The following is a 20,746-nucleotide window of genomic DNA, read 5'->3' as shown; positions in this document are numbered from 1 at the left end:
CTCATTAGTTAGCTTGCTGTCATGACTCCTGCTATTACTGTTGCTGTCTTTGTTCTGTGCTTTCTCACACTGGTATGAATTCATTTCTCCCTTTGAACCTTCTTCTTTAAGTCTGACAGAAAGAGGTTTGTACTGCTCCAAGTCTTCTACCATCAATTTTGTTCTTGATTCCAAAAAGGCAGCACTTGGCAATGGTTTTGTCAACACATCAGCCAATTGCACAGTTTCAGGGACATGAGTGACTTGAATAACCTTTTTGGTGACATAGTCTCGAACAAAATGCAAGTCAGTTTCAAAATGTTTTTATTTTGAGTGCAAGATTGGGTTTGCTGCCAGCAACACTGAACTGAGATTGTCACAGTATATTGAAGGAGATGTTTAAAGTGGAATTTTTAGTTCAACCATGAGATTCTTTATCCAGATCAGCTTAACAACCAGGTCTGCCATAGCTCTATACTCAGCTTCGGTGCTGGACCTTGCAACAGCACTTTGCTTCTTTGAGCTCCACGACACCAAATTTCTTTCAAGAAAGACACAAAACCCTCCAGTTGATTTTCTATCATCTGGATCACCTCCCCAATTCAAGTCACTATATGCTGCAATGTTGTGAATGCTTGTTCTGTGTAGATGCAATCCGAAACTTGATGTGCCACTGACATATCTCAACACCCTCTTTACCAACTTCCAATGGTCATCTAGGGGTGTGTGCATAAACTGTGACAGTCTGCCTACACAATAAGACAGCTCTGGACAAGTGACTGTGAGGTACTACAAGCTCCCCACAACTGACCTGTAAAGCTTCGGGTTGTGAAAGGATGAACCACCAAAGGCAGAAAATTTAATTGAGGATGGGAGCAGTGTATGGCAGGGTTTACAGTTTTTCATTTCTGTCTTTTTAAGTAAGTCTTTAACATACTTTTCTTGAGACAGGACTAGACCACCAGCATTAGTCTTAGTTACCTGAATCCCAAGGAAGTAGTGCAAATCACCTAAATCCTTAAGTGCAAATTTGTGATTTAGCTGCTGAATCACTTGGCCAATTGCTTCTTTAAAGTCCCCTATGATTATTATATCATTGACATACACAAACACAAATAGTGTAGAGTTTTGTTTGAACCTGACAAAGACAAACACATCAGATTTTGTAGCACTGAATCCAACACTGTAGAAAGCTTGTGATACCAGGCCCTTGGTGCCTACTTCAAGCTATAGAGTGCCTTCGTGAGTTTGCAAACTAAATGACCATCTCTTAGTTCATAGCCTCTTGGTTGCCTCATGTATACATCTTCGGTTAGATCACCATGCAAGAATGCATTATTCACGTCAAGCTGTCTGACCTCCCAATTTTTGCACAAAGCCAAGGTAAGCACAATTCGAATCGAGGTGGATTTGACAACAGGGCTGTATGTCTCAGTGAAGTCAAAGCCTGGCCTTTGTGAAAAGCCCTAGGCCACCAAACGGGCTTTGTATTTCTAGAGGCTGCCATCAGAGTTATACTTACTCGGAACACCCACCTGTTGCCTACTACTTCTCTCCCTTGTGGTAAGGGAACTAGCTTCCAAGTATAATTTTGGATTAGAGCATTGTACTCTGTATCCATGGCAGCCTTCCAGGCTGGACTTGTTAGAGCATTTTTTATTGACCTTGGTTCAACATGAGCAGAGAAGACCTTGGGCATAAACACTCCATTTTTACTCCTCGTGACCATAGGATGAATATTCAAAGGTGCAGACAGGGGTTCATTTTCTAGGGGAAGGAAAATTTCAAGATCTGAAATAGGGATTGGGATTGGTGTAGCTGATGGTGCTGATGGCACAGGGAAAGAAGAGGTGGGATTAGGTATCTGTGTATTTGTAGTGAATGAAGGACTAGGACTAGAGTTGAGAGTGTGGTGAGGTGAGGTTGGTACTGGTGGGGAAGTGGGGTTGCTTACTCTAGGCTGAATAGAAAATGGTGTATGGGAGGGATTATTAGAGCTGTTTGGGAAATTGTTGTTTGAGGCTAATGTTGGAACTGTAGGAATTCTTAGAAGTGGAATGGTTGGTGCTGATTGAGATTGGGGTAGAGAACTTCCTTCTTGTGACTGTGAGAGTTTAAACTTGCCATTTTTGAAAGGGAACTGGTGCTCATCAAACACCACATTACTTGAGATCACCACTTTTCCTTGTTCAGTAAGGCACTTGAAGCCTTTGTGGAGTGTGTTGTAGCCCAAGAAGACACGGAGAGCTGATCTGAACTCCAATTTGTGCCTATTGTAAGGCCTCAAATGTGGAAAACACTGACAGACAAACACCTTGAGGCCTGTGTAGTCAAATTGCTTTGCAAACAGCTTTTCAAAAGGAGATTGATCTTGTAGCACTTGAGTTGGCAGCCTTTTTATTAAGTATACAGCAGCTAGAAAGGCTTCTCCCCAATATTTTGTTGGCATTCCAGCCCCTGCAAGCATTGCAAGGCCCTTCTCCACCACATGTCTGTGCTTTCTCTCAGCACTATCGTTCTGTTGGTGTTCATGTTTGCAGAAAAACCTGTGAATTATTCCTTGTGCCTGCAGATCCTTGGCTAAACTTACATATTCAGCAGCATTGTTAGATTGAAGCATCTTAATTCTAGTGTTAAATTGCAATTCAACTATATGTTGGAATATTTAAAAACTGATTTTACTTGAGACCGAGTTTTAATGAGATACAACCAGGTATATTTACTATAAGCATCAATGAAGCTCACAAAGTAATAGTTGCCATTCAAATCAGAAATAGGAGTAGCGCCCCAGACATTTGTGTAGACTAGTTGTAGAGGAGCAGTATAGACAGAATTAGAGGGAGGATAAGGAAGACAGTAAGATTTTCCAATACAGCATGACTCACAAGGGTTTTTATTAGAAGAAGCAACAGTGTTACATGACTTTAGAACAGAAGTAACAACATTATTAAAAGGGTGGCCTAGTCTATTGTGCCAAAGGAGAAATTGGTTATCTGCTATGGACACAGTTGATACGCAGTTGAGTTACTTGATGGAGTGAAGTTAAGGAACTTGTACATTCTCTTTTAACCTCTCCATGTATGACAATCTGTTTAGTTGCCTGAGATTTTACACAGTAGCTATTAGAATAAAATTCAAAGTAAACATCATTGTCACAATAGAATTTGTACACAATTACCAAATTCTTTGTGATATCAGGAACATGAAGTAGTTTGTGTAGCAAGAAGTTTTTGTTACTCAAATCAGTTTTAAAATAAGAGTTTCCAACAAGGTTAATGTGCAAACCTGATCCATTCCCTACGATCACTTGATCCGTGCCTTCATAGTTTTCTTTCTCAATCAAATTTTGATGGTCTGAGGTCATGTGATGTGTAGCACCCGAATTTGGATACCAGTTTTGATCTTGCAAGGTTGCTGGTGTGGCTAACACATTGCTCAGATTGGCTTGTACTTCTTGCAGTGGTTGTGCACTCGATTTGTTGTACTGTGTTCTTGAATCATCATTCCTCTCATACCTGTACCAACATGTCTTGGCAGTGTGTCCAAGCTTATCACACACTTGGCAAACAAGTCTTGCATTATTGAACATTCTTGAGCCTCCACTGTTATTGTTGAACCTTGAGTCATAATAGGACTGAGCATCATATCTTGAGTTGTTGCTTGAGCTGCTGCCACTGAAATTGTTCCCTCCTTGAGATCTTGAATTGTAATATTGTGCATCGAATTGTCCACCATTTTCATTGCTAAAATTGTTGCTACCATCAGTTCTTGAATTGTAGCTATTTGGACCAAACTGTCCACTTTCATTATAGAAGCCTCTGCCACCTCTCATGTTTTTGCCACCACCTCAAAAACAACCTCTAAATCCACCTCTTGTATTGACATTCTGTGAGTATCCTTGTGTGTTATGTGCTATATTTGCCTGTATAAATGAATCTGATTTTCTAAACCTCTCCAACATGCTTTCATGAGTTAATAAGAGCGATTCCAACTCTCCAACAGTGATGCTTACTGGTCTTGCAACCACAGAAGTGATTACCGTGCCATATTCCTCAGTAAGCCATTCAAGATCGCATTAACATGATCACTCTCCCGCATTGGTTCTCCTACCAAAGCTAAGACATCAATTGTCCCTTTTAAAGCTAACACATACTCATTTACTGAGTTGCCTATCTTGATCGTGCTCAATTTATTCTTTAATTGAATTATCTTTGCTCTAATTTGTGAAGAAAAGTGGTCATCTAACCTTTTTCAGACCTCATGTGAGTAGACACAGCCAACCATCCGATTTGTGAAGGGTTTAGTCATCGAAGCAAGAAGCCAAGACTTTAACAATGCATCTTGTCTTTTCCAAATTGTAAATTCTGATGTTATTCGTCCAGATCCATCAAGCCGTTGAGGAATTTCTTCTCCTGTGATGTGATGAAGCAGATTGTGACATTCGATTGTGGACTCCACTTGATCTTTCCACTGTAGGAAGTTATCATCATCAAGCTTCATAGAAATCGACGACAAGGTGAAGCTTGGCACTGCAGTCACTTGATTCACCGTAGACTCTGTTGTTGATGAGCTATCCGCCATTGAAGTTGAATGCAAACTCTGATACCATGTAAAGATATCAGACTTAAAGAATAAGATTAAAGAGAGGAGAATTGAAGAGTAAAAAAGGAGTGAGAGCAGAATAATTTTATTATTTGTAATTGGAATTGTGAAAATGATAAAATTGAGTTTCTAGTAAATTCAACAAGAGTACTTATAGCAAAGCTATCACATATTGTGAACCACATGTGTTTAACTGACTGAACTAACAAAAATCTAATTAATTGGACTAACTAAGTTAACTAATTATGTGAGTTGTGAGTTAATTAAGCTAACTAAATTGAGCTAGCTAACTAAATTTTACTTTTTCAGCTTACTCTATCAAGTTGCACCATTACTTTATAGCGGTAGCATGAAATTTTTTTTTTTTTAAACACTTTTAAAACTAAATGAGTTTGGTGATTTGTAATTCTCAATTCTATATATAAAATAGTTTGGTATCATTTTTGTTCCCCTTCCATAGTTCCATGTATATAGCTTTAGATATTAGGATCTACCAATTTGCAAATGCCCAAATCTTAGCATAGTTTTTACTTTTTTTTTTTTTTTTGACATAAAGCATAGATATATGGTATATGTATATATAGATAGATAGATAGATATAGATACAAGGTTTGGATTGAATGGAGGGCCAACAAAATAACTCAAAAAGCGCTTAGCCACACCATATGGGGACTGAAAAGATATTTTGAAAGTGAAATGTGGTACACGTAATAGTTTCATCCTTATTTTTAATGATATTTGTACATTATTATTATTATTATTATTATTATTATTATTATTATTATTATTATTATTATTATTATTATTATTAATCAATGCCAATAGGCAGTAGGCAGTAGGCAGTAGGCAGTAGCCAGTAGCTTTAGCTTGCTACTCATCAAACCATAATTTATTAATTTCCCCCACTTTTAACTAAAATATATATATATATATATATATATATATATATATATATATATATATATATATATATATTGTGATTTTTATCTTAAAATAATTAATACAAAATAAAAATATTTTTTTATATCATAAAAAAATATATAAAAAATTACATAAACATCATTTTTCTTTTAATTAAAATAAAAATTTAAATACAGTTATTTTTATGTGAAATAGTTAATAATTAAAAATTATTAAATAATAATTTAATTAAATATATTAAATTATGTAACAATTTTTAATTATTACTTTTATATATAAAAAATTTAACGTGAATTTTTTTAATTAATTATATGATAATATTAATTAAAAAAGAGGTAGAATCTCCGGTGGTACCACAAACTTTTACATATAGACAAAAATGAAATGATAAGATCATGATAAGTGAATAACACAATAAGGTGATAACATTACACTGAAACAAGGTACAATTACTCCAAACATTTTGGCACTGCCACGTGGGCCACCTAACTATCACGGTTAACCTCTATAAACTTGCCACGTGTTGTACAATCCCGGTCCCACGTCACACTAAAATTTTTTTGTTCACAAATTTGTAATTCACAGATGGGACAGGAAATTCCAAACCAAAAAAAAAAAAATGCTAGTAAGGTATTGTTAATATATTTCTCTTTTACAAAGGTTGGTTTTAAAACTTTTACAAAAAATATTTAAAATATTTTTATGTTAATGATATTCTTTATGATTCTAAATTAATTAATAGACAACAAAACTAAGTCAATTCCCACAATGAGTATATGTTTAAATTCAACTCAACACTTTAGTCTTAAACTTTGATTATGCTTATGATAATAAAGCACATTGAATATTAATTAAACAAATGAATTTTACTCCAAAAGTTTATTTAATATTTAATAAATTAACTTAAATGATCAATTAACAATGTATCATAATTGAATATGTTCTTTATTATTAAAAGTAAAACTACAATTATTTCCACTTAATTATATAACACACACAAATTCCCAGACACACTGATAATAACATGAGGAAAATGGAGTGCAAAACTCCAAATTAAATGGACCTGAATATTTAAAAGTTTAATTTAATTTTTGCATTTTAATTTTCGTCTGCATTCCTTTTTTTACAAATGTACAACTCTTTTCATCTTAATTATGCAATTTAACCTTCTAAATTTCATCAATTTATTTGAAACAACTCATCAAGAGGAGTCATATATGCTCTTTAAAATAAAAAACATTCAAGGAAAAATGTAAAATATACTCTTATATATTTTTTAAAATAATTTATATGCAATTCATTTAAATTGGTCAAATAATTAATTTATTTAAGGGAGCCACTTAGATAAAGACGCTAAAAACGATTTTTTATAAAGATATTTTTTAATAATTAAAATTTAACATATATAATCAATTAAATCGTGTTATTTTTGTAAAAATTAAGCTAGACAAATTGATTTGACCGAAAAATAGTGAATCAAATATTGAATTGGTCTAAATTAATATCATTTTTTTATAGAAAATAACTACAATATCCTATTATAAAAAATTACTAAAATACTTCTATTATATATATTAATTTTGAGAATCCTAAATTTTAGTCATTTATTTTTCTATCGTAGGGTTTGGGCTATATATATATATATATAATAATAAGAGTATTTTAATCATTCTCTATAATAAGAGTATTGTAGTTACTTTTTATAAAAAAAAATATTAATTTAGATCAATTCAAGATTTGATTAACCATTTTTTCGATTAAATTAATTTGTCTAGCCTAATTTTAACAAAAATAACATAATTTAATTGATTATATATATTAAATTTTAATTACTAAAAAAAATTTTTAAAATAAAATATTTTAAGTGTCTTTATCTGAGTGACTTCTTTTATTTAAATAAATATTAAAAATTCAAATTTTATTTTATGTATGTAATAATTTATTGGCCAACAATAAACCTCGACGTATAGAATTGGAGAATATTGTAGGAAAAAAGAAATTCATACGCAAATTTCGTATAAAAATACGTATCCGTAGAGAGTATACATGCAGCACTAAATATACGTTAAGGATAAGAAGAAGATACACAAAAAAGGCACCAACCTAGATTTAAGGCTTAAGCCTCTCTCAATATTTTATTTTTCACGTATCTCTATTTTCTCTCTCCTCTCTCCTCTCCCTGTCGGTGTACACAGATCTTGCGCACTTCCAACGTTCTTCTTCTTCTTTTTGTGTCACTATTCTTCTCATTTCGGCTTATTCAGCTGCAACAAATCGTGGGTATCACTTAGTTTTTAAGTTCAATCAACAAAGCTATAGCGGTGTGTTTCTCCGAGCTCGGGATCTTTGGTGGGGTTGTGAGGAAATTCAAAAAAATAAGGACTTTTTTGTTGCCAAATTGGAAATTTGTGGCTTTAGAAATCTTGGTTCTTCCAAAAACTTGGTGAGGTTGGTGTTTGTGGGATTTGGAGAAGAGTGAGCGAGTGTGTGTGTGTGTTTAATTGTTTATCAGTGATTCCATTTTTCTTCTATGTTTGGTGAAGAGAAGGATAATAATAATAATAATAAGCTGGGATTGTTGTTGTGGATTTGTGATAAGGAGAGAGGGTAGGTGGGGATAAATGTGGCTGATTTGAATGGTCAAAGTTTGAATTTTTTTGAAAATTCTAAGGTCTTTGTTTTGTTCAGTTTGTGCTTGATCTTCAAGAGGTGTCAATAATTTTGTTGGGCTCAGCAGAAAATGCAGCAAGATCACAGGAAAAAGGTGGATTTTTTTTCAGCTCATCATTTCTGAAAATTGTGCAATTGAGATTGGTAAAGTAATCATGATTTAGTTCATAACTTATTATGTCATCAATGAATCTATCAGGCTTATTTATTGATCTTTGTGGTTGTGATGATTGGTGAGAGTTATGATGAAGGCACCACCCTAAGATTATGTTGGAGAATGGTGGTTACTGAGAGTTATTAATGTGTTGATTTTGTTCTTAACTCTGTTAACTTGAGACTCATATTTTTTCAGTTTTAGTCCTTCATGTGGTTTGGTTTCTGTATGCATCTGTTACTAATGAGAGCATAACGGCATGGTTTGGCAAGATATTTTTTTTTTCTTTTTTAAATAATCTTTTCTGCCCCTCTTGATTTGTGATTTATGCAATTTGTCTCAGTTCAAGATTGAACTCCTAATCTAAATGCATACAGTATCAGATCAGACTTTTTGTGATTGTGTGATATTATTGGTATTTTAGTTTCCTTTGTCCTCTGTTAACAAATCAAATTTTGTCTTCTAATATAATTCCTTCTTATGGAGGCAATATGTCACTTCATGTTTATTATCTGTGTGTTTGATTGTTTTATTTCAATCTGTGTCATACTAATAATCATAGTCCTATAAATATAATTGAACTCATCTTTTTGTTGAGTTTTTGAATCTCTGGTACTATGATAATTCCATGATTTGACTTTTATGTTAACATAGGAATTTGTATTATGCCTGTTAATTTTATTGATGAGTTCTGAAATATGTCTAATGTAAATTTATCTTTTTAAGACAACAAAGAAAATTCAAGTTTGTTTCTAATTTGTATTTCTACCTGTGATCTAATTTCCTTTTTGCATTTATTTGATGCTTCGGGGCCAATTTGTAACTTGTTTTACACCATAAAAGCTAACTTTCCTGATTTTGCTACAGAATTCAGCAGAGATGGATTTTTTCTCCGAATATGGTGATGCCAACCGGTACAAAATTCAAGAAGTCATTGGGAAAGGAAGTTATGGTGTTGTCTGTTCGGCCATTGACACTCATACAGGCGAAAAAGTGGCGATTAAGAAGATTCATGACATCTTCGAGCATATATCTGATGCCGCGCGTATCCTCCGTGAAATAAAGCTTCTTAGGCTTCTACGACATCCCGATATAGTTGAAATCAAACACATCATGCTGCCACCTTCTAGGAAGGACTTCAAAGATATTTATGTTGTTTTTGAGCTTATGGAGTCTGATCTTCATCAAGTCATCAAAGCCAATGATGACTTAACAAAAGAGCACTATCAGTTTTTCCTTTACCAATTACTTCGAGCATTGAAGTATATTCACACAGGTAATTATCCATATGTAGCCGTGCTTACTGATTTTGGGTGTTTTTGTGCTTATTTTATGAAAAAAGTACCTTTGAATATATATATATATATTGTCGTGTAAGTTTCTTAGCGATTTTGTTGATATTGATTCCAATATTGCCTATTCTAACTAATAATTTGCTACACAATACAGCAAACGTTTATCATAGAGATTTGAAGCCAAAGAACATACTAGCAAATGCAAACTGTAAACTTAAAATTTGTGATTTCGGGTTAGCTAGAGTTGCCTTCAATGACACACCAACTACTATTTTTTGGACGGTACGCCTTTAATACATCTCCTTTATACCTTTTTTTCGCTACCAGCTTTGCTTTTAATTCATTTATTTATCTAAACTTATCACTTGATTTGGAAAGTAGGGACTGATGTTTCGAGCTTTGCTTATTGCATGTTATGTAGGATTATGTTGCAACAAGGTGGTATAGAGCTCCGGAGCTTTGTGGATCATTTTATTCTAAGGTATGGCATTTCTAGATTCTTTTGGACATCTGTAGAAACTGGTGATGGTATAAAAATGCCTCTAGTCTACTTACCACACCTTAATTTAAATTGCGTTACGCCAATGATACATTTATTTGGTTATCACTTAAGATTGAAGACTGTTATCATTATGTTTTGTCTTACTAATATTGTAGCCATATATGCATTTGTTTTCTTTGCTTCTTATGTTGAACTATCACTTTTGTGTTCATTTTGATATTTTTCTGGTTGGCCTTGGATTTTGAGATTTCTGCAGCTGTAACATATTTTTTCTTTTTTCTCCTTTTGTAATTCTTGGTGCAGTATACACCAGCAATTGATATATGGAGCATCGGGTGCATCTTTGCCGAAGTGCTCACAGGAAAGCCACTTTTTCCTGGAAAAAATGTTGTCCACCAGTTGGATCTGATGACAGATCTGCTTGGGACACCCTCACTGGATACCATATCACGGGTAACTTCTTCCTCGCAGTTGTGCATGAAACCATCTATTGCACTATAAGCACAATTCTGAACCAAAGCTTACAGGTTTGCATCAAATTTTTTGAGTTGGATGCAGGTACGCAATGAGAAGGCACGGAGATACCTTACTAGCATGAGGAAAAAACAGCCTGTGCCATTTGCACATAAGTTTCCTAATGCAGACCCTTTAGCGCTACGACTACTAGAGAGATTGCTGGCTTTTGATCCGAAAGACCGACCTACTGCTGCAGAGGTTTGTGACATTGTGACATTGTAGATCATGTATAGCAATCTGTATAGCAATCTTGACCTTCTTTCTTGAGATATATAATGGTTTTTGGTGTCTTCAGGCATTGGCTGATCCTTACTTCAAGGGACTGGCTAAAGTTGAGAGAGAACCGTCCTGCCAGCCAATCACGAAAATGGAGTTCGAATTCGAAAGGCGAAGAGTCACGAAGGAGGAAATTCGTGAGCTAATTTTCCGTGAGATTCTAGAGTATCATCCACAATTATTGAAAGACTACATGAATGGAACAGAGAGAACTAATTTTCTTTATCCAAGGTTTCTAGTTTCTTCATAGCATTTCAACTGTTTTCGCCATCTTTTCTCTTTTCCTCTCTTGATAGTTTTTACAATTTCTGTACAGTGCCGTTGATCAATTCCGGAAGCAGTTTGCTCATTTAGAGGAAAATGGTAAAAATGGACCAGCAGTGCCACTTGATAGAAAGCATGTTTCTCTTCCAAGGTAATTCTAATCTATAGTTGCAAATTTCTCATTTGCGTTTGTTAGGCATTTTATGCATTGCCATTGTAGTTGTGGTAACCATATATAAAATTGAATCTTGCAGAATTATAATCACTAACTAACCTAGTGCATCATAAACCAACATTGTCTTCGGTTCACCGCAGCATTGTCTTTGTTTGCATACATGTTATGATTATGAATGTTTAACATCAACAAGGAGGCATAGTCAGATTTTCACTTCATCATGCTCTGATATTATTGACAGGTCAACAATTATACATTCAAACATTGCACCCACCAAAGAGCAGACGAGTATTGCTTCCTCAAAAAACCGGCAAACAGCTGAAGACTATAACAAGAGCTCAAGAGATACAGAAATTACAGTGCCACGGCCGATGCCAGGTGCCCAAAGAATTCCACTAGGTATAGATTTGTTATCATTGTTCCTCTTAAGTAAGTTTATAGTTTTACATGCATGATTTGTAATAAGTTATACCTGCATTTATATTTTCAGCAAAACCTGGTAAAGTTGTTGGGCCGGTTGGACCGTACGAGTATGCGAGTGTTGTCAAGGATTCTTATGATCCAAGAACATTAGTAAGAGGTTCTGTGGTTCCTTCTCAACCTGTTCCCACAGCATACTATTACCATAGTTCTAGCACCAGTAATCGACCGGCAACAGAAGCCGATAAGGGCGTTCCTTTGCAGGCAACAACACATGGTCAACAATGTGGAGTTAATGCCAAGATAGCGCCGGATATAGCAATCAATATCGACAAGAACCCATTTTTCATGACGCGTGTGGGAGTGAACAAGCTAGAACAAGATGATCAAATAGCTATAGAAACAAATTTGCTGCAATCTAAGGCTCAATATGGTGGGATTAGTGCTGCAGCTGGAGCCACTGCTCATAGAAAAGTTGGACCTGTTCAGTATGGTATGACAAGAATGTTCTAACTTCTAAGTAAGATTTCAAAATATGGCAAGAGCAATCCCTTGTAGAGCAAAAAGAAAAGTTCCCCCTCTAAACTGAACTGAATCTCTGAAGTGAGAAGACTTAACTTTAAGGTGGATATATTCTTATTTTCTCACTTTAAGGGTGTTTCTGAGTTGGGGTTCTAGAGAGAAAGAAATGGAACCGTTCCATTCTTTTGCTTCAGAAATCCAACTCAGAAATACGTCCTTAGGGAGAAACTATACAGTCTTTAAAGGAATCGTATTCGCATCCGCGGAAAAAAATGCTTGGTCTCTTGTGGTTTGTATAATATGAGGGAAGGTAAGGGCCATAATGAGGCAATGCTTTCCCTATGAAGAGCCAGCATTCTGTGGTTAAAAGTTGTAAACTTTGGTTACAATTGTCAACAAACTGTAACCATGAAACAGAATCCTAATCTTGCAAGTTAATCCATACCATTCTATTTCCCTTTCTTCTTATTTGCCTCCTTGGAGTGCTGTTGATTTCAAGTGATACTTAAATCTCTTGGATGTGTCGATCTCCGGAAGATTAATGAAGTTCTATGAACTTAACACATCAAATTGATTCATTGTCAAAGTAACTTGTATTGGTAAATTATGAATACATTTGGAATTTCAAACCAATGTTCTAAACAGAATCTATCTATTCTTAATATATAAAAATTAATATATAAAAATAGATAGATAAGTTTATCCATATTATTTTTAAGATATTATGCTCCTTTTAGTAATGTTATGTCACTAACATTGTTTATTTGACAAAATTTTAGAATCAATCAATAAGTTTTTGTCAAATCAACAAAAAAAAATACAAAAGAAATTAAAAAAGACATTAAATTCATATTCTTATATTTATTATATCTTACCGTTATAAACAATATAATAAATTTATAATCACAATAATTAATTTATTAATTTATATAAATAACTCATTATTACAAATGTTATAATAATATTATTAATCATAATAAATTTTACGTTATAAATATTTAAATTTCATATTATATGAATTATTTATATAAGTCTCTTGTCACTATTCCTTTAGATAACATTAAATTTAGTACAAGAAATTTATTTTCGAACTACACATCTCAAATTTGAGCATTATTCTTTGGACAATATCACCAAAAAATAGACAATTAGTTTATCAAAGTTCACATAGTTTGTCTATGAAAAACATTAACTCCCACAAATGAAGAAAAATTTATTTGCTTAGAAATGATTATATTAGATGAAAAAATACAAAACAAACATATTTATTGTATTTTTAAACTATTCTTCTACCTTAGTCCATGACAATAATAAAAAAATCTCGTGGCCCACAAATTCAACCCAACAGAATACATAAATTTAGTTACAATTTTAGTCTTTATTATTTTATCTTATCTTATTTTTAATTATTCTTATCTTATTTTTTTTACTTTTATCTTTATTAAATTAATGCTCTATATATATTTAATTTTACTTGCGATATACAATTCAATTAGAAGAAAAAAAGGAAGGGGAAAAAGGACAACGAAATTAGGGTTAGGATTTTAGCCCTCTTTCTTCTTCGTGTATATCTAATTCAGCAAAGAATCTCTCTTTTCTTCTTCAATCGATAATAAATGGCGTCAACGAAGAAGATCACTTTGAAAAGTTCCGATGGCGAGGCGTTTGAGGTTGACGAGGCAGTGGCTCTCGAATCGCAGACGATCAAGCACATGATCGAAGACGATTGCGCTGACAGTGGAATTCCTCTTCCAAACGTCACCAGCAAGATCCTTGCGAAGGTGATTGAGTATTGCAAGAAGCACGTCGATGCTGCTGCTTCCGAGGAGAAGCCATCCGAGGAGGATCTCAAGATGTGGGATGCTGAATTCGTTAAGGTCGATCAGGCCACGCTCTTCGATCTCATTCTGGCTGCAAACTACTTGAACATCAAGAGCCTCTTGGACCTTACTTGCCAGACAGTGGCAGACATGATCAAGGGCAAGACTCCGGAGGAGATTCGCAAGACATTCAATATCAAGAATGACTTCACGCCGGAGGAGGAGGAGGAGGTCCGCCGCGAAAACCAGTGGGCGTTTGAATGATGATGATCTGCTGCTTCTCCTGCTGCATGCATAGCTTCTGAGATTGGGTGCCCTGTGGTTCCATTTATGCTATAGTTGCTAGTTTTACTTTTACGGTTTATCTTATTTTCCCTCTTATTTGGATCTTGAAATTGTAAGTATTTGATTATGGTGGAGGAATGATTTGTTTCTGGTTACCATATTTTAATGTTTAAAAAAAAAATTACAAAATATAATATTCTTCTTCTTTTCTTTTCTTATTTTTTAATAATTTTATTTTTATCATAAATTAAATTTACGAAAGAATACTTTAATTATTTTTGTTTTTTTATACTTTTGTATTATTTTATAATATTTTATATATAAATGTATTTTAATATCGTTAAAATTATATTTTTTTTAATATACTATTTATTGTTCTATTTTTAATAAATGTAATTAAAATGCTACAACAATTTTTATATTATTTTTAATAAATGTAAACAAAAAAAATTTTGAACACAACTACTTCAAATCTAATAACACTCCAAAAAAGTAATAACATTGAAATACTATCTTAATTGAAAAATTTGTACAATCTCACATTTATATTTAAAGTCAAAGTAAATGATTTTAATTTTAAAAAAAAAAATTAACAATACACTATTGCCAGAAGATCTGTTCTAACAAAAAATATTGAATCTCAACACTCATTACAATAAATAAAACAGGTAATACTCTAAAAAAATTACTTATTTAAGATATTTTTTTATTTCTAATTTAAATTATTCATTGATTATAAACCAATTTCACCAATATTAATAACATCAGACGAAGATTTCATACCTATGAAGAGATTAAGGAGAAAGAAAACCATACAAATTCAAGACACATCTAGAAGTTTAATATCCAAAATAAAACAAATACCAAAATCAAACCACTAAATAAAAATGTCATTTTATACGACTTCAACATCCAAATCTGTTGTACTACAAATTATTGTAAATAAAATATCTTTTAAATTTAACTATAATTTACACATATTTAATTTAATTCTACAAAATATAATAATTTTTAATATTTATTATATACTATTATTAATTTATCGCCCTGCGTATCGCGGGTCTCATTTTAATTTAGCTTTAATTTATATTGAAATGCTGTGTGTTTCGTATAGACAAAAAATAAAGACAGAAATTTAAGTGCAGTCAATTTTAACTAAGAGGCGTTAGATAAAAATTTAATCAAATCAATTAAATCATTTAACGATTTTTAATTATCAATTTCACGTAAAGTTGACTGCACTAAAATTTTTTAAAAAATGAATACAAATATTTTGTTAACGTATATAAAAAAGAAATAGTTTATTAAAAATTATTTTTATATTTTCAATGTATTGAACTTATAAAAAACAAAAAGTATTTTTTTATTATACTCTTAAAATATATTATTAAAGTATATGATAGTTAAATAAAAAAATATAAATAATATGTCTGATTAAAAAGAAATTGAAGATACAACAACTTACAATTGTTTCTTTTTCATGCTTATCAAAATATACAGAGAGTAGCATATCAAAAAATATATATATATATATATTTTCCTCTTTTTTTTTTGTGAATTGTTATCTTTTTATGTATCGAAAATAAAAAATTCGCAATTTTTAATACTCGAAAAAATAAAAAGTCAAGAACTTAAACATTACAGTTTCCTCCGTCATTTTTTTTTCTTTTTGATTTTCTCGGCAACCAAACGCCGCGTTTTTTTTTTCCGATCTCTGATATATCACTTTTCGATCGTAAGAGCGCTCCTTCGCGCCGCCGCAGCAGAATCCGTTCGTTTGCATCAGTTGAAGAATTCGGGAAAATCGTGATCGATCGAGAAAAACGCATCAATAAGATAGGACGAGATCGACGATGCTAAGATGATGGAGGCGGAGCCGGAGATTGCGGCGGTGGCGAAGGTGGCGAGGGCAATGACGCTTCGCCGCCACCATTCCATGTCGGACTTGACCTTGGAATCGGTGCCGGAGGTGGCGGAGATTATAGAGGACGAGGTTCAGGATGAGGCGGAGTCGGAAGCCATAGCGGAGCTGCGGAAGCTTCTAGAAGAGAGAAAAACTCTGGCTGAGGTTCTAGAGAGAGAAAGGAAGGCGTTGAAGCAAGAGAACGCGCGGAGTGAGATGAAGGCGAGGGAGCTGGAGCGGAAGCTCATAGTCACAGAGATAAATGAGATCAAAGAGAGAAGCAAGAGATTTAGGGTTGAACAATCGCTGATGGAGAAAATCGATGAGAAATTGGGGGAAATTGGGATCCTAACGGAGAAGATCGAGAAATTGGAGAAGGCGTTGAGGAATTGCGAGGAGAGAGCAAGGTGCATGGAGTGGGTTGCGATTGGTTTGAGAGAGAGGGTTAGGGAGGCAGAGAGAGTGATAGGAGTGGCAGGGCTCGATGGCCGCAGAGGTTCTCGATGTGGCGGCGAAGAGGAGGAGTTGGAGTTGCCGCCGTGGCCGGTGGTGGTGAAGGGATTAGGGTTAGCAGGAGCTATTAGTGCTGCTGTGGCTGCTATGATCTATTTTTGGTTTGGAAGACACAAATCTAGAAGATGAAATGCATGGTTGCATGTGATTTGATCAAATTCAAGAATTTCAACGAGCTCTCAAAGTAAGAAAATGTTTACGTTCAATCCTTTGAAAAATGAGAAACATTCTTATATTCATTCTTTTATTACATAGTGAACTGATTTACTCTTCAAAATGAATTGTAGAACTCAACTAGTGTTAAAGAAAAGTGCTTAGATGTGCTTATACATAAAAGAGAAAAGTGCTGGTTTTGTTTCATGTAGCATTCCACACTTCAATTTTGTAGTATTAGTTGTTATTTTTCCTTTTTGGTCATCTTCTTGCAATTAGTGTCAAGTGATAATGGAGTGAGCTTTTTAACTTCTTGTACTACATACATTTATATAGTATGATTACTGAAGTGGTAATAGAATTATAGAACATACAATTTTCTTCTTGAAGTACCTGATAGAGTACGATTGGTAGTTGATTTTTTGTATATACGTAACATGATTGAAAAATATTATAATTTTTGGAACTAAATATACTATATTTTAAGTATAAAACATGGTACAACAATACAATTTAAAAGAGTAAAATCGAATATGATCCTCTTTTAATGATATAAGTATAATATATATAGGGGAATACTCACATAATGACATCTTTATATGAAGATGATATTGTGAATCCTTAGATGATTAATCAAAAATATTTAGTCAACTTTATCAAATCATCTAATGATTCACAATGCTATCTTCATGTGAAGATGTCATCATGGGAGTATCCACCGTATATATATATCCCTCAAACACCAAATAAAGGATTTAGTAGGCTAAGAAAGTAATAAATTGATTCCCCAAAAATCCCATTTCCCTTATTATTTATTGATTATTATCACTGTGTGCCATGTTGTCCCTACGGCATTCAAAGGGTAATCCATGAGCATAACGCCTCAAATCACGGCAATAGTGATAAACAACCCACTTTGAGTTAACTTGCTTCAACTTTTTCTTGTTTTCATTGTCAATACCTTTCTTCATTGAAGCACCAAAACCCTTGCAATCTGCTATACCTTTCTTTGGAACACAAGCAGTGCCATTGTAGTTCTTGAACCTTGCTATAAATGGTGCTTGTGACAAGTCAATCTTCACTTGGCCCCACCTTGTTGCCCATGCATCCCCATTCCAGAGTGTTGTGTACAGTCTCATTGGTTGCTTTGTTGGGAATGGAACACCGATTATTTCTTTGTTGTTTATCACTCTGATTGGAGTGTCGTCCACCCAGATTCTGCAATCCCAAATACACCACAAAACAAGATATATATTATTGTATGAACTAATCCACAAATGTTTATATTATTAGAAGATGAAGTTGCATGAATGGAAATTAATGTATAGTGTTTAGTTAGGTATAAACTCATATGCACTTAATTTAATATGAAGTTGATAGTTGAGAATAGTTAAATGATTTGACAGGTTTGATTAAATTAGCATCAAACGGCTTTTAGCTATTAACTTCACATAAAGTTAACTGTACTTGAGTTTTCACCGTGTAATTAGCTTACATTATGCGGGTAGGGCTCCAATCAATGGAATAGGTGTGATAATCTGCTGTTGGATCAAACCAAAGATAGTATTGAACCTCACGACCCCCAACACCATTTGCAAACACATTTGTTGATAGCATATATGGATCTCCGGTTAAGTTCCCCAAGAACTCAAGATCAACCTCATCATGGTGATCTCCTTGAGAGCTTAGCTGCATGCACGCACCATCAACATCGACATTACATGTCAAATAATCAAAACTAACATATAGTAATGCTACACATAATTCATCAAGAATCTTGAGGCTATATATGTTGATGTGCTACACGCTTCGAGTATATTTATATTCAAAAATTATATTTATACCCTAAAATCAGTTACCATATATTTATATATAAATACATGTATTATTTAGTTAATTTTCTATGTGTATTTTATATTCTAACATATATTTTATACTAGTTATTGATTTTAATATAAACGTAACATATCCATTTATATTAGTTAGGGATAAAAATAGAGTAGTGTAAATTTCATATGTAAAATTTTGTATCAAACTTGTCCATTAGAAAAAAAAAATCACCATATGATCTCTTCTAAGGAAACATTCATCCTTTTTTTCGTACACTGATTTTTCAATTTCCTTTCGCCACTAATTATATATAATTGTAAATTACTTTTATTTGTGAGTATATCCTTATTTTGTATAACTTTTTCAATCAAATTCTTACAAAATTATGCTTAAAAATAAATATTTTTGTATGGGACAAGAACCTAATCACAAATTTTTGTAAAATATGAAAGCTTAATTATAAATTTTTAAAATATATGAATTTATTTACAAAATTGATAAAACTACAGAAACCATCACTTTAATTAGTTAAACCTTTATATAAATATGAAGGTAATTAAATTAGGAGTTAATGAAAAGAAAGAAATACATACATAAAATGCAGTAACAGTTCCTGCAGAGTTTCCTCCAACAAGCTTGATCTTCATGTCAAATCTTCCAAACAAGAATTGATCCTTGGTAGCAACCCCAGAACCAGAATATTTATCCATTGAGAGAGACATGCTTTGTCCACCATCAGAAATCTTAACCCTATCATCTCCAAATAGAAGGTCAAAATCAGTGTTGAAATTCCCACCATATGCAATTGTGCTGAACCCTAACAACATACAAAGAAGGAGAAAATATGAACCACCCCATGAAGGAGCCATTTTTTTAATTATTAATTCAATTTTTCCTTTTTGTTTTTGGGAAATTGATTATTAGGGGAATTATTAATGATTAATTTATATAAAAAGTTTGTACGAAATTAAAACATTTGGGTGTGACAAATTGTTGCAAATGAAGGTGTCTAATCTGTCGAATACAACCGCAATGTTGCTGTTGCAATTGCAGTTGCAAACAACAATTTGAAAAATTGAAAAAAAATGTTGGTTCTTTTTGTTTTGTTTGAGAAAGATGATGAGAGGGATATGAAGATAGTTGGTGGTGTCTCTTGACATTTTGACGTTGGACAAAGAGTCAAACCTCAAAATTAGGTACTTCCTTAAATAGAAAAATGCTAAACTATGATTATATTTTTTTGTAATAAATAAGAATAATTTTGTCTTCCTTATACCTAATAATTAGGTATACATGCACATGCATATATTAAGAGAAATTCTATGTTAAGAAACCGTTTAATAGTTGGGAAAAATTTTAGGTGCATCAGAAACACCGATGTTCTAATTATTTTAACCGTTGATCTGAATTATAAAAAATATATAATATATATTAATTAAAATCAACTGTTTAAATAACTGGAACACCGGTGTTTCTAGTACACTTGAAATTTTTCCTAATAGTTGTACCACTGGAAAAACATGAGCTTGCTGTTTCAACGAGAATACATTATTTTTTTAGTTGAAAACTCAAGTGCAGTCAACTTCACGTGAAGTTGATAATTGAGAGTCGTTAGATGATTTGACTAATTTGACTAAATTTTCATCTAACGGCTCTCAACTATCAACGTCGACTGTACCTGAATTTTCACCATTTTTTTATTTTACAAATATTCCGTATTAACATTTAATTTAGTTCATTTTTTTATTTATTTTTCAAAATCACCATTGGTAACAATATTAAAGTGACAACAATTAGCCAAAGTGTGGTGTGTGAGAATCCTATATAGGTTGATAGATGCATCAAACTGTCTGTGACATGTCAACTTAGCATAAAATTACCATATAAAAATAGATAAAACATTTTTTTATTTTAGTAATTAAACCCATTAAGAAGTTGACTTCAGC

The 20,746-nt window shown here is 33.0% G+C and overlaps 3 protein-coding genes and 1 pseudogene across 5 annotated transcripts; 3 read left to right on the top strand and 1 right to left on the bottom strand.

Moving 5' to 3' along the window:
- Nucleotides 1-7,599: 7,599 nt before the first annotated feature.
- LOC107633758 (mitogen-activated protein kinase 20) lies at nucleotides 7,600-12,764 on the top strand. 2 transcript variants are annotated; one of them, XM_016337388.3, is made up of 10 exons: nucleotides 7,600-8,266; nucleotides 9,194-9,602; nucleotides 9,776-9,903; nucleotides 10,043-10,102; nucleotides 10,427-10,576; nucleotides 10,682-10,837; nucleotides 10,935-11,146; nucleotides 11,232-11,330; nucleotides 11,596-11,753; nucleotides 11,845-12,764. In XM_016337388.3, exons 1-10 carry the CDS (start codon nucleotides 8,243-8,245, stop codon nucleotides 12,285-12,287), a joined length of 1,839 nt encoding a protein of 612 aa, XP_016192874.1. In that variant the 5' UTR covers nucleotides 7,600-8,242; the 3' UTR covers nucleotides 12,288-12,764. The 2 variants fall into 2 exon arrangements, with proteins under 2 accessions (XP_016192874.1, XP_016192923.1); XM_016337437.3 differs by having other exon boundaries at nucleotides 7,647-8,316.
- A 608-nt stretch (nucleotides 12,765-13,372) lies between these two features.
- Nucleotides 13,373-14,414, top strand: LOC107633902 (SKP1-like protein 1B pseudogene; annotated as a pseudogene). Its single transcript, XR_015902153.1, has one exon. The product of XR_015902153.1 is annotated as an SKP1-like protein 1B pseudogene (transcript).
- A 1,642-nt stretch (nucleotides 14,415-16,056) lies between these two features.
- On the top strand, nucleotides 16,057-17,160 carry LOC107644050 (peroxisomal and mitochondrial division factor 2-like). Its single transcript, XM_016347834.2, has one exon. The coding sequence runs from the start codon at nucleotides 16,263-16,265 to the stop codon at nucleotides 16,944-16,946; it is 684 nt and encodes a 227-aa protein (XP_016203320.2). The 5' UTR covers nucleotides 16,057-16,262; the 3' UTR covers nucleotides 16,947-17,160.
- A 260-nt stretch (nucleotides 17,161-17,420) lies between these two features.
- On the bottom strand, nucleotides 17,421-19,981 carry LOC107644042 (xyloglucan endotransglucosylase protein 1-like). Its single transcript, XM_016347821.3, has 3 exons — nucleotides 19,394-19,981; nucleotides 18,466-18,659; nucleotides 17,421-18,188 (listed from the first exon to the last, which is right to left on the bottom strand). Exons 1-3 carry the CDS (start codon nucleotides 19,667-19,669, stop codon nucleotides 17,783-17,785), a joined length of 876 nt encoding a protein of 291 aa, XP_016203307.1. The 5' UTR covers nucleotides 19,670-19,981; the 3' UTR covers nucleotides 17,421-17,782.
- Nucleotides 19,982-20,746: the final 765 nt, after the last annotated feature.

This window comes from Arachis ipaensis, chromosome B1, assembly GCF_059453495.1.
Source record: "Arachis ipaensis isolate K30076 ecotype BB chromosome B1, ASM5945349v1, whole genome shotgun sequence".
NCBI classification, from domain to species: domain Eukaryota; kingdom Viridiplantae; phylum Streptophyta; class Magnoliopsida; order Fabales; family Fabaceae; genus Arachis; species Arachis ipaensis.
This window is presented reverse-complemented; position numbering and strand designations above follow the sequence as displayed.

What these genes read in the sequence shown, in the direction of transcription:
- LOC107633758 (XM_016337388.3), top strand. Translation starts at nt 8,243, where the DNA reads ATGCAGCAAGATCACAGGAAAAAG. An exon ending in AGCAAGATCACAGGAAAAAG is followed by an intron (nt 8,267 to 9,193) that starts GTGGATTTTTTT and finishes ATTTTGCTACAG; the next exon opens with AATTCAGCAGAGATGGATTT. An exon ending in CACTGGATACCATATCACGG is followed by an intron (nt 10,577 to 10,681) that starts GTAACTTCTTCC and finishes AGTTGGATGCAG; the next exon opens with GTACGCAATGAGAAGGCACG.
- LOC107644050 (XM_016347834.2), top strand. Translation starts at nt 16,263, where the DNA reads ATGATGGAGGCGGAGCCGGAGATTGCGGCGGTGGCGAAGGTGGCGAGG.
- LOC107644042 (XM_016347821.3), bottom strand. Translation starts at nt 19,669, where the DNA reads ATGGCTCCTTCATGGGGTGGTTCATATTTTCTCCTTCTTTGTATGTTG. An exon ending in GAACTGTTACTGCATTTTAT is followed by an intron (nt 18,660 to 19,393) that starts GTATGTATTTCT and finishes GCGTGCATGCAG; the next exon opens with CTAAGCTCTCAAGGAGATCA. An exon ending in TGGAGCCCTACCCGCATAAT is followed by an intron (nt 18,189 to 18,465) that starts GTAAGCTAATTA and finishes TTGGGATTGCAG; the next exon opens with AATCTGGGTGGACGACACTC.